This window comes from Nicotiana tabacum, chromosome 23, assembly GCF_000715075.1.
Source record: "Nicotiana tabacum cultivar K326 chromosome 23, ASM71507v2, whole genome shotgun sequence".
Taxonomy (NCBI): domain Eukaryota; kingdom Viridiplantae; phylum Streptophyta; class Magnoliopsida; order Solanales; family Solanaceae; genus Nicotiana; species Nicotiana tabacum.
Genome location: NC_134102.1, coordinates 1,018,149 through 1,032,570, shown reverse-complemented (window position 1 = coordinate 1,032,570; position 14,422 = coordinate 1,018,149). Strand labels below are relative to the sequence as shown.

At 32.9% G+C, this 14,422-nt stretch overlaps 1 protein-coding gene across 1 annotated transcript; it reads right to left on the bottom strand.

Annotated features, from left to right (window-relative positions):
* Positions 1-6,814: 6,814 nt before the first annotated feature.
* Positions 6,815-7,998, bottom strand: LOC107766292 (putative calcium-binding protein CML35). The gene has a single exon (XM_016585046.2). It carries the CDS (start codon positions 7,675-7,677, stop codon positions 7,000-7,002), a length of 678 nt encoding a protein of 225 aa, XP_016440532.1. The 5' UTR covers positions 7,678-7,998; the 3' UTR covers positions 6,815-6,999.
* Positions 7,999-14,422: the final 6,424 nt, after the last annotated feature.

Below are 14,422 nucleotides of genomic sequence, written 5' to 3'. Positions count from 1 at the left end.
TACGCCAACACAAGCATTTCTTCTAATAAAAGAAATGTCAAGATGATGTGATCTGGTACTTATAGATTTACAGCCTTAGCTCCATTCTTTGATTAGACGAAGTTTGATTATTTATCTTTGCTCTGCTCTATTTCTGTGAAAGAAGAACAATGACTGTTCAGTGATTAGGAGTTGATGAAAAGGGAAACATATTTGTTCTATTTTTTCAGTAGCTCAGTTGATGAGAAGGTGTGGTTCTGAAGATGTGATAGGTATCTCGGAATTTGAATTTCAAGTTATCTCTTTCTTTTTAGTTTGAATCTTTAATGTAAATCAGCTTTTCTGGTGCTTGTACCGGTTAGTGATCTTAGAATAGAAAGCTCCTTTTAAGTTACTTTTCTCTAGGTATGTGTTTCTTTCATGTTTTATTTGGAGTTAGAATGGGGTCAATATTGTGAAAAAATGACATATTTGGAACTTTGGATGCAAAACCCTTCTCTAGTATTACATATTTGGAACTTAGCTTTCAAAGCACCCTCCTCTTGTTGGTAATATTACTTTCATGTCTTTCAAATTTACCTTGATGGATCGAGAGGCATGTCTTAGTAATGCAATGGTCTTTTGACGATCAATAGTTTATATAGATAGACTAGCGGCAAATTTTCTTCAATGAAGAAATTAGTTCTTGGTCTCAAGTATCACATATAACTTGTAAATGCAGAGGCTGAAAGAGTTGATTGATCATGATCATCCTTAGTGTCCTTTGTGGATATCTCATGTACGGCACGGTTATTGTATCTTTTATGTTTTTTTTCTTTCTATCTCATCTATGGAAAGAGGGAATGATACATGGCGGGGTATACATGATCATCTCGACTGCAATTCGAGTTGCATTTAGTTGGCAATTCAGCGCCGGTAAGGACCCTCTCTGCCTTGCTTTTAGATCTTGAGTTGATCTTATGCTCTATGATAGAAGAAAAAGAGTTAAGTCTCATACTTTTTCTATTCCTCTTACTATGTCTATGTTTTTTCACTTCATATTGAAGTATGTTGTAATAGCATAGTCTTATGGGTGGATCTCTGTGTATGTGTCTAGTGTGTGCCTTGTGCATGTAGGTGAAACTTTTTTTTTCGCACCTAAGGGTGTGGCCTAGCGATCAATAAAGTGGGGTTAGAAATTTGATGGATAGAGTTATTTGGTACCTGTTGCTGGTGTGAGCTAGTAGGTATCCGGTGGAATTAGTCAAGGTGCTAGTAAGCTGGACCTGACACCGGGGTTATAGAAAAAAATGTAGGTGAAACTTTTTACCAGCAAACAAATTATTGTTCTCAAGTATGTCTTAAGTTTTACTTGGCTTCCAAACTATTACTACAAAAATACTATGTTATTATTTGATATAGACTTACCTATGCTCGAATTCACATTAAAAAAATTAGGTGCTTTGATTCTCGTACTCCATCTTCCTCTCATAGAGCAATCATAAGGCCAGTCACCAGCATCGTGGTTGATCTAATCAAAGAATATTTAACATTAAAAAAGAAACTCATTGTATTTCTTTTTCATATAATCCAACAATCCTGAATGCTGAAGAAGAAACCATATTTTATAGCAAGTGTTTTGACTTGAAACGCATAATTAACTCCTTTTTTCTTCTTTATATTTTACCTTGTATACGTTTTTACGAAGTCAGCAAGTTTGAGTCGACTTCTTAATTACTGCTGGTGTGAGGTAGCAAGTGTCTCATGGAATAAGCTAAAGTGCGCGCAAGGTAATTCAGAAATCACTCTTGTTAAAAATAAAATAAAAACATATGAAAATTGGTAGTTCACATCTGTTGTCATTTTGTTGTCATGTTGGCCAAACACTTAAAACTAGGAGTACCTTTAGTTGATAACTTTGCCAACTACTTCGACTGTACCATAGAAAAAACCAATCCAAAAAGGCCCCTCTTTTCTTTTTGGCATTTAGCATTTAAACTCATTTTCTAGATTAACTTGGATTAGAGCTGGGTATAATTCCGTTAAGGGGTAAATGCCGGGTAAACTCACTGAGTAAAAAAGGGAAGAGCGGCAACAAAGCATCTCGTGTTAGCTCAGGTCCGGGGAAGGGGCGCACCTCAAGGGGTGTAATGTAGGTAGCTTACATTGATGCAAGTATTTGTGGCTAATTTTACGGCTCGAACCAGTGACCTATAGATTACACAGATATAACTTGCCTTTGCTCTAAATCATCCCTCGAGCTGAGGACTCAAACCTTAAGTCTCGTATAACAATAAGGATGGAAGGATCCTAACCATCGTGCCAAACCCCTTGATCGCGACTTAAATCTTATCAATAAAAAGAAACATGTATTAAATCTTTGCACCTAAAACTGAAAGCAATTAATTTCCATGGAAATTTTGATTCCCCTAAAGTCCAAAATACACACTATTAGCTGTCACATCTTTTATCTTTTAATTCCAAGCCAATTGGTGAAGAAAAGTCTAGGCCATATATTGTCTTTTTACTAACTCCCTACGAAGTTTCATGGAAGCTAAAGACTGATCCAAAAACAAGAAACATCACAAAATTTCTCAATCAACGAGTTGGTTTTATGAATGATTACCCAATTTTTATTTTGTTGTAATAAAATAAAATTATTTTTATACTAAAAAGTTGCTTAATTTGACCCAAATATCATAAGAGTCGCTAAATAATTTATTATAACCTAAGAATTACTTTGACTTTACCTAAATATCCGTAAAGTCATTAGGAGGAAACAAAAGACAGATGATACTCAGGCAAAGTTAAGTGACTCTTTTGTTATGAAAAAAATGTTTACTGTCTTTTTGAGATATTTAAGCAAAGTTGAATAACTTTTTTATTATAAAAGTTATTTAAATGACTATAGTGCAATAAAGTAAAAATTAAGTGATCATCGGTGAATTTACCTAGAATAAAGATAGTAGCAGCCTTGGAAAAAACACTCCGTTTCTTGGAAAATAGTCTTGGATTTTCTGTCTGTTTGTTCAAACAAGGCTTCCCGATAATATCCTTTTTATGACTATATTTATGTGTTTAATTATTTGTTTTTGAAATGGTTGCCACAATTGAATAACGTTTACGTATAACTTGTCTGATCATATCCCAAATGTTAGAAATTTGTTTAACAAATTACTTAAAATCACTAACAAATGCATAATCCTCGAATTCTTCTTTGTTGTTAGGTAACAAAAAATAAAAACAATTCAGAGAAATTCTTTTTTTATGTTCTCTACCAATTATCTCGGGTTCGAGCCTGAAATTTTGGTAGGAAGTATTTTTCTTTAAATATTAGCATTATGCAGCGTGAAGTCAAATTAGTTGGTCTCTAAGGAGGTATGAAATACTGAGTGAGAAATCAAAAAAAAAAAATCTATTATTAATCAAAAAGAAAGTCTTCCGTAATGTAGCTTATTATTTAATTGAAATACTAATTATTCTTAGACATTCTCTCATTCATTCGTACGACCTCTTTTATCAGCATTAAAAAAATATTAAACCATGTTATTATATTATCACAGTTACGTATGGTGGCAGCATAGTCGGACATGCTAATAAAATATTTTCAGTTGTACGATTGGGTTCGAGTCACGCTGGAGGGAAGAGTGAAAACACTATAGATCTTCCTAATTTGGGAGGGGTTTAAAAAAAAAACTGTACGATACCTATAAACAAATTGATTAGGTACGTATAATCCTTATGGGAAATAATTGGAAATTGAGTTTAACTTCAGGTTACTTTAACGATAAAAGATAACCATATTTAATAATATTGATCGGTAACCTAAAATAAATAAAGTAGTAAATAGTAACATAAATATAACATAATTTACATTGACGTTGTAAAATATTTATTATGTTGTCAGTGAATATATTATTTGAGCCGATGGTCTACCCGAAACAGTTTATCTGTCTTCTCAAGATAGGGATAAGATTTGTATACACACTGAAAGTACGGGAGGGGGAGGGAGAGGATAAATTGTAGCCGATTTAAAAATCTTAGTTGACTAAGTATGAGTTTAGTTGACCAGACTTTGCTCAGTGATCGATTTCAGTAGAGATAAACTAAGGGAACGGGAAGGTAAAGAAGACACAACAGTTTTTATACTAGTTCAGTACTGGTGTGGCACCTACGTCCAGCTCCCTTAGGTCACAAAGATTCTCTTAGATCTTGATAAATATTTATAGCAGTGATGGTTTTAGTGCGTTCACCACCAACGATATACAACAACAGTAATTCTTTACAGTATTGACACAACTCTCGTTTTGTGTTCTAACTCTTCCTATTTTTTGTGACACTAGTAAACTCAAGAATACAGTGTTTGTACTAAAAACTAGAAAGGCTTAGAAATAGATGATGTAGTTGCGTGCTGAATCCTTGAGTTTGCCAATTTTCTTATAGGAAAGTTTTGAGTAGTCGTTGCAGATTGATCCTTGATTGAGGCACAAAAAATTCTAAGAGATTTGACCCAAGGGGTGCCTCTGAATCCTGCACGAGATGGACTGGATTCGTTTACGTATATCCATAATCAAGGGAGTGATTTGTGGCTTGACTTGATCGATCAATGTTGAGTATCTCTAGATTTCGAATCAATCCTTGAAGCGGCTGCACTTGATTTGTTTCCTTTTTGATAGCCTTGACGTTCTTTGATTTAGCATTGTTCTAACTTCTTTTAGCACCTGTCTTTGATTTTGTTTCCTTTTTGATGGCCTTGACATCCTTTGATTTAGCATTGTTCTTGCTTCATTTGATCTTGTTTCCTTTCTGATGTCCTTACCAAAAGGACTTCCTTTGAAGTAGTACTATCATTCTGATTTCCTGTAATTAACTGGATTAAATAGATACAGTTAGATTTGCACTATTGTCATTATTGAAACTTAGGTGTAACGCACACTACCATTATCAGACCTCACTCGTGAAACTATACTGAATTTGTTATTATTGTTACGGCGCATACAACTTAAATAAAACTTTAAAGCTATTTGCATCTCAATTCGTGGAAAAAAAAAAACTTCTCGTTTCTTGAGGTTCGGTCAAATTATCATTATTATATTGTTTATTTACGACGCTAAATGAAATCTCCAAGATCATTGCAGTTGTTCCTAGATATTTGCTTGGCCATTTATCAAGTCTTTTTGCTAATTGCAGAACATGCCCGCATGTGACATGGATCAATCTAGGAGCATATAATTTCCTAGTTAGTCCATTTGACCTCAAGTTCTTTTTGTCAAGAAATAGCACTCTTATTACTCGCAAACATCAACTGATACTTAATTTGAGGCGGATTCTGGATTTAAACTCTATGAGTTTAATTTTTAATGTTTTTGCATTGAACCCATTATATTTTTTAAGTTATGAGTTCATATATACTATTTTTATAATTTTAATAAATTTTTATGTATAAATTTACACTCTACGTCGAAAGTTATAAATTCAATTAAACAAGTCGTTAATGTACTACATCCGCCCCTGTATATGGTATCCTTGACAATGGGCGGGTCGAAATAAATAACGGACATATTTCTAGATTGGCAAGTTTTGAACGAAGTGGCACATATAATATCGCAGATGAATCCTACATTGTAAAGACTAAAGACGTAAAGGAAAGGAAATTGAAGCGCTATAAGATCAGTTGGACTAAAGTGGACAATATGTGTCTGTCGCAGCTCAAGGCTATAGCACGTATTATCTGCTTTGGTCTAACGGACCCTGTGAATTTGTTGATTGGACTATGCATTCCATTATTGAGCGCAAAATAATACAAGCTAAATATCAAATATGCTGACGTCGTTTGCGCAAAACTCTACATATACCAATATTAAAAATATGCATTGTCTTGTGATTGAACAATACATTAATTTAGTATATAGTTACCCCTCCCTTGTGGATGGTAAAAGATAAGAATGTGATTGTGATATGACAATTTTCTTTGATCTTATCGTTTCCCACACTCATCTTACTTTGAAAAGGGAATTCACAAATTAATGATCTATCCTTTAGACATAGAATTTAAATTACATATTCGTTTGGCTCGTAGTTAAAGTTATGTCGGGATCATGATGCTGAAACTTTAATATTTAGATTTGAGATTAATACTCCTAGAATTGTTTAGTGCGTGCAAATATATTTTTACTGATGTTATGCTAATATTAGTATCTCATGTTAAATCCCTATAAAATAATATAGTATTCTTTATATCGGAGATTATATAAAACCAACCAAGAATAAAATAACTTCGAGTTCTATACCGAAATTATAAAATAAATCACGGTAAACAAATGACCCTTATATATAAAGAACTTTTAAGGCATCAATATTACAATAATAATTGTGCATCATCCTGAACAAGTTGAAATTTATTATATAAATCATCATTTATTTTGCTAAGCTCAACTCATATCTAAGTTGTATGTATATTGTTATAATATAATATATTATTTGCATTATTTTCTAAATTAACAAATTATACTTACTAAGCATAATTATTTATTGTTGCAGGTTCCTTTAATTTGACAGTGTAAATTTTTTTACACTCTCGTGTATACAAATTCAAGGATCAGGATTACAAGAGACATGTTTTTAACACTCCATATATATATATATTTCAGTTTATGTAATACAATTTTCTTGTTATTTTGTATCAAACAAAGTATAATATTGAAAAAATAATCTAATTTAAATATTTTCCAGGCACACAAATAACTTTATAAGTTATATCGAGATAAGAAAAAATCTCAAAAAGGAACAATATTGTGCTAGTAATTATAGAATCTAAAGAGATATATATAGCATCCAGTGCTTAATATATCATGGGTTAAAAAGGATGGAATTTGTTCTCATTTTATATATAATATATAGACAGCTCGATAAAACTTCCAAATATAGATCAATCCTAGCCGTTAGATTAACCCAATCAAGAGTCCTATTTGATCCCAACCCTTGATTAAACACAAACCCATTCTCCCAAATAAAACAAAATAATAAAATGACTGTTTTTCTTCATCTCTGATGTTCCATCATAAGGCAAAAGTCCTCGAAGCACACGAACCCATCTCCATTTTTATCCACGCTTCTTATCATGCGCCTACAATCCTCTAACGTGCACCGCGCATCGCCGATCATTCTAAACACGTTGAACAATTCCTCGGCGGTTATTTTCCCGTCGTGATCGGTGTCGAAGAAATCAAACGCATCTCTCATCTCGTCTCCACCGTCTTCCGCCGTCGTCGCCTCCGTAAGCTCAAACGCCGAGCTAATAATCCCAAAATCCTCCAAACTTATACATCCATCGCCATTCTTATCCACTTCGTTCAGTAACGATATCAGCTCCTCCTCACTCGGCGGCGATTTACCACCAACTCGACTCAAAATCGCCTCGAGCTGTTCCTTCCTTATTTTACCATCTCCGTCGCCGTCGATGAGTGAAAATGCTTGGACTAGGTCGGAGTAGACGCCGGAGTTGGAAATCTCCTCCGACGACCAATCTTCAGCGGAGATCTCGTTGGATAACGTCGTCGGCAAGACGCTCGTAGGAGTAGAGAGGCCGTTGTAGGGCTTGTGAAGGGAATATTCCGAAGATGTTGTACCGGAGCTGAAAGACGGATCATCGGATCGGGAAATGGAGCGGGTTTTTTTGGACTTGAAGAACTTTTTGGGCAAGTTTTTGATAAGCTTCATAGTTAAGAATTTGCAGAGAGAAAAGAGAGTTGGTGTGAGGAAAGAAAGAGGAAGAAGCTGAGGTTAAATGGAGGGAAGGAGTAGGAATCCATAGTAAGCTTCGAGGAAGCTTCGTAGAGAGAGAAAGAGGGAGATTTGAAGAGTATTTATTGGAGGGTTGTTTTGTTTGGTAGTTTGCAAATACTCTCCTGATACTCAGGAGCATTTTTTGTTTTTTTTTTTAAAGATTTATTTTTGGATAGTCTGAAAAAAACAATTTGGATAGTACGAAGAGTATGTTTCGGAAATAGTATCTTTACTCTTTCGAGATAGGCATAAAGTCTGTGTACATACTACTCTAATCAGACTTCACTTACGAGATTTTAGTGAATTTTGAGATAGGCATAAAGTCTGTGTACATACTACTCTAATCAGACTTCACTTACGAGATTTTAGTGAATCGTTATTATTGTTGTATTTTTGGATAGTAATTATCTATTACCAAGATTTATGATGAGATTGATAAAATTAGTTCATCGTGAACCAGAGTTCTTGGATTTGAGATGGAAAAAATCTTTATAGAGAGCGTTTTTTCTCTTATGAGTCTTACGCAGCGTGAATCCAGATTAATTAGAACCCTAATGCATATACCGGATATCAGAAGGAAAACAAAAACATAATAATATTTACATATATAGTAATCTTATCTAGTAAGTTAATTTTAAGTTATAGACATTATCAGTATGTAACTAATACTATAATTTATTAATAATTCCTTTCATTTTATGTATGCGCAGAAAGTTTAGTAAATAAATAGAAATTTTGATATATAAGTCAAATATATACATAGCATCAAGATTATCCTTTCATACGAGCACTAATGAAAGTTTCCGTATATTTTCATTTTCTTTCCTTAAAAAAAAAACTGAAGTTTCAGACCTTGAATTTAATCATTCTTGTTGAAACGAAACTTGTTTAGAGGTTGTTTTGGTCAATTCTCTTCTTAAGGAGAAAGAACAGGTTCTGCCAAGTACATTTTAACTTTCCAAATTGAGTCAATTTTCTATTTAAAAACTGTGTTAGAATAAGATTCTATCGTTTTGTTTCTCAGTAAATATGGAGAAATAGTTATGTCATTGGTTCGGGTCACACTGGAGGGAAGTGTAAAAATACTATAGATCCTCCTAAATTGGGAGGGATTTTAATAAATTGAAAAAACAAATATGGAGAAACCGATACAATTGCATATAAGAAAAAACAATTAGTACTATATTATTGGAGTATTATCACTTTTAGCTCGCGCCAGAAACTATTTACGTCAGATAGCTGAAAAAGTGTATAAATTTTATATAATTTTTATATTTAACATACAGAATGTATATATATATACAAAAAATATACAAATTTTATACATTTTTTTCGACTATTATTTTTACAGCGGCTATATAATATCATTTTTCCTATATTATTTTCCACTAGGCCCATTAGATTGTTACAATTTACTTTTCTTCCACAAAAAGAACGTCGATCATTATACCTTAATCCCTAACCAATTTTAGATGGTTTGGAATGGTAACATGAATCTTCTCTATTCGATTTGATATAGAAAAAAAGAATAATTCAACAAAATATATCTTGCTTGCGTTACGATTTAAAATTTATCGTTTACTTTCAAAAACTTTATTTAGGAACGCGTGTCTAATCAGAGGCGGACCCACGATTGGAAAGTGTTGGAGTCACCGCTGTTGAATAAAAATTTGACCAAATGCTGAATTGGAAGTCGAACCTAGACAATGCATTAAAGTCAAATTGTGTCTCCCCAAATCAACTAATGCAACTGCCTAAACTTTGAGTCTTCGGATGTCAATCAAATATATAAATGTTATTAAGATATATATATACATATATTTTTTTCGAAATTACCAGGGACAATGACCCCTACCTTAAGGGTAGGTCCGCCTCTATGTCTTTTTTTTGGTTTCTCATCCGGTATCCGATACCCGCATTGGGGCTCGATTAAATCTGGATTCGCGCCGGAAAGTCCCACATTGGAAGTAAAACGCTCTCTAACAAAGGCGACTTCGTAATCAGGACTCGAACCCGAGACCTCTGGTTAAGAATAAAAGAGTACTTACAACTCCACCACAACCATTGTCGGTCGCCTGTAAGTCTAACTACACGTCTTTAAATCTCTTCCATGATCAATACAAGACAAGAAAAAAAATATATTAAGGTAAAAGGTGGACAAGGAATCCAAGAAACTCATCCATTTATAGTGGAGAGAAGAAATTCAGACCATGAAACTTTATATAAAAGTAAAGATTCTAGAAAGGGGAAAAAATAGGTCTATATTGATTAATTCAACGCCTTGGTGTCATGAGTATCAATTCATTCCCTCTCAATATTTTCTAGTCTTTCACTAATTTGTTTAATTGTTTGTTAGAATTAAGTACGTTGTTCCTATTATATTGTATGATTTATCAAATAGAATTCAAACCAATACTCATGTTGTTGTTGTAATTCAAACCAATGCTTATGCTTTCCTGAGCCGAGGGTCTATTGGAAACAGTCTCCTTATCCTCACAAGGTAGGGGTAAGGTCTGCGTACACACTACCCTCCTCAAACCCTACGGTGTGGGATAATACTGGATATGTTGTTGTAATTCAAACCAATCATGCCAATAATGTTCTTATATGAGAAATTCATTTGATTATTAAGAATGGTTATATATGTAGTTCTAAATGATGGACTAATCATGCAGAAAAAGTTATATTAAATGTATGACCTCTTAGATATGACCCTCAATTAGCACTAAACCTTATATTAAATGTTTGGGTTAATTCTTCTATAATTAATTATTGCATCCTTTCTCAACTCTAGAAGAGGAGTTTGCACTATCCAATATCTAAACGTTTTTCTTTAAAATAAAATTATCTCTGAAATTCAGTCATATTAAATGTTGTCCATTTTTTAACGACCTTTGGTAGGATTGAAACTCTGCACCTAAGTGATAATTCTGATGTCACCTGAAATCAATGTTCACTTCTTTTCAAAAGTTAAACTCTTTAAATTTGAGCTCTACAATTGGATAAATTTCAACTTACGAAGTATTTTAGTTCTAATTTCACATCAAATTTGGACAGGCTGATCTTATCTTTGTTTAAAAACTCCCATAGTTGCATGTATAAAATTTTCAAGATTGAGTATAAGCTCCTCTAATATTTGTTAAAACTGTAAATTATTAGTTGAAAATTTACAAATCAACTATAGACTAATACATCGTGTGAAAAATTCTTTCCTCTAAAGGCTTGTGTGTGAGAGAGGGAAACTAATCATAAAGTATAAATGCAGAGGTGAGAGTGTGAATAAAGTCTTATATTAACTACTTCAAATGTAAGACATGAAATTATAAGAAGCTTGTAATCAAATTGGAAGTAGTATAGTAATAAAGTCCAATTTATACACTGTCATATTGTGTTAACACTGAAAACATATTTAGTACCCAACCTTAGCTGTTCTACAGTACATTGAAGCAAATGAAATCATAAAATGGCAAACCCAAAATTTTACTGAGAAATCAATTGACCACCCTTTATCGATTGTAGCTCTGCCCCTCATCCTACCTCCTTTGTTAGATTTATTTTAATACGACGGGTTCTATATAAACATAAAGAAAATTTAAGTATAGTCTTAAGGCAATTTACTATAATCATCATTTCCACACGTAAAAAGCATATGTGGATTAATATATACTACTTAATGTTTAATATTTTAAGGCTCGTTTGGAATGAGTGAATAAGGGATAATTAATCCCGAGATTAAATTTGAAATGAGTTTATCTCATATTTGGTTAGACTAAATTGTGGTATAACTAATCCCGAGATTGTAGTATTTTTTTTAATCCCTATGGGAGGGTGAGATAACTAATCCCAGAATAACTAATTCCGAAATAATTAATTACAGGATAACTTGTTTTCCAACCAAACGGCCCTAAGTGAATGTAACTAATAGTCTAATTACACATTTGCACTATCAACCTATCAGTAGTACTATCTTTCTTTGTAAAAATACTATAGCATGGATAATTAAGTAGAAAAATCATGGGTAAAAGATCAGTTTAATTGCAAATTATCTTTGATTTTGGAACAAATTTATATATAGTTCACGGCTCCAGAAATATTTTAATCTACTTTAATTTCTGTTATTATTCTGTATTGCTGTAATAAACAATTAAACTTTCTGAAAAAACAAAACAAAAAGTTAATAATACTTGTTTAACGAAATAGATTCTGGAAAACAAAAAAACAGTATAGGAATAAATCGAGCACATTGAATACACAGTGTGTCCTTAAGAAAATTATTCCCCTCAAGTACCCGAGGTGGTGGAATATATCCTTCCAGGATAGAACGATTTAACTCACCAGTATATTTGTACCAAAAATTCTGATGAACTGCGAATCACTCAATGATTGTAAAACACAATGCAAAAGTTTTTTCTCATTTGACAAAGTTCTTTAACTTTTGGCCAACATATATAATGGCACTCCGTAAAAGGTCATAGCACACTTCTGAAAGCAAGAAAGAATTTCGTACATATACACTAACATATCAAAAGTACAGTAATGGGCATAAAATAATCTTGTGGTCCTAATTTAAATCGAAGCGAATTTTCTTAAAGAAAAGGAAAAATAAAAAAATAAAAAAAATTGAACTTTGTCAATTACAAGTGCATTAACAATTTAACATCGTTCTTTTTTCTGTTAAAGGAAGGTACACAGCTACTTGCAATAAATAAAATTACTGATCTTTTCAGAAGTGAATATTCCTGAATTTATTCCAGATTGATAGAAAAGGTTGGTGATTATTTCTATGTGGATATCTTATTATGTTTTTTTAAGAAAATCTAATCAGGTAATTATGTAACCAAATTGTTCATCAACTACTTTGATAATAATGCTTTGACTTACTAAGAGGCGGAGAACATGTACCATTATCATTAACTTCGTTCATAATCAATTAAGAATTTAATACGACTTCAAAATTGGGGTTGGGGGGGGGGGGGTTGCTAGAGCATTAAATATAGGTTTGGATGACCTTATTAGTTTTTGCTTAGATCTTATATTAGAATATTCATTAAATATGTATGTATACTTGACTGTAAATCCAATAACTTAGATGAGCTATGAGTTCAATGTCAAGTTCAGAACTCATAAACTTCAAATTCTGACTTCGACTTTGCTTCAAACGTTGATTGTGTAGTGTTTTAGCTTTGAGGACCGCGGTTTATATTTATTTTGGGGATTAATCTTCGACTTTTTAGAATTAAATTCCTTCCACACTTTATTTTCTTCGAGCTCCATTATAGAAGAGAAACCAGTTACATTCAGCTAGATATATCCTACAGAATGAATATCCTACTTTTAGAATGTAAGGTTGACAGTTGCGGATCTAACAACGGTTTTACAACTTTTGTTTCTGGATCGAATTTTATATATTTATGTGTGTGTGGGCGCGTTATACATTTTTAAAACTCACTAATTAATTTCAACTCAAAATTCACAGCGTCTAAATTTTGAATTTACTCGATGGTGGACATGGTGGCACACACAGTTGTATAATTTTGTTAACATGCTTCATGTAATGTGATACCAAAAGTCAATGATACAGTTTGTAAATACTAGAGAGATTTAGTCGGTTATATCATGAGAATATTGTTTAATCATTTCCAATCATTATGCAGAAGTTTTAGGTGCAACGATCATAAGGCAATTGAGCATCTTCTACTTACTATGACTTCTCTTTCTCTCTTTTTTTTTCCCATATCCAATATTTGTATTAAACTCCGATTAATTTGAATTCGTGCGCCTGAAACCTCAAGACTTAGCCGAGCGTCAGCGAAGCTAGATTCTCATAGTGAGACACTTCGAGTTAGCGAAGAGCTGTAGTAGCGCTGAAGCCTTATGTGCTATAATGCTATAATGCTGAGCCAAGGACGCTCCGCCTTCTATACAGAAGCAGTCAACTGAGTTCTGAACGGAAGGAAAGAATGAGACCATAATTTGGAAATCGCCCCCGACCGAGACCTAGATGTCAACCTAACCGAGTACGTGTGATTAAGGATGGAGGGATTATCTATCCACCACAATCATCGGTGGTTACTATGACTTCTCTCATAAATTCATTGCACCAAATCTTTGCTTTGGATTGTACGATCTTCCTTCTGTCAATCTATCATCTTGCAATTTGCAATTTGCATCCACATGGTGTTTCAATTTTGACTAACTTATTAAATATTGACTCGACTTGGAACTTGCATAATTGTCTAACTTGCTCCATTTGGAATGAGTTTAGAGTTTTTTTGTTACTGTGGTAACATATAGAATTCAAGTATCACACTGTTTTTTTTTTAAACCCTGCAATACTACTCGGGCAATTCAAAGACTATAATATGGAATAGTACTTGTGGAAATGGACCTCTGAATTCAGTATAGTTGTTGTATGATGAGTCTAATCTTTAATTTAAGGTTCTTATTATTGAATTAATTGCTAAATTTTAAAATTAAGACTTCATGCAAAATTTTATTTTTATTTTTTTGATTTTTCACATACGTAATATATTACTTCATAGAAAACAACATCAACAATTACAGGTCCGAGGAAGAGGAAGGAGAAAGCAAAGACCTACAAAAAATTGAACTTTGCACAATTTGTATGTAAAATCGCAACTCTACCAGGGAAATTTTAAATTTGATTGTTACTTAATAT

What these genes read in the sequence shown, in the direction of transcription:
- LOC107766292 (XM_016585046.2), bottom strand. Translation starts at nt 7,677, where the DNA reads ATGAAGCTTATCAAAAACTTGCCCAAAAAGTTCTTCAAGTCCAAAAAA.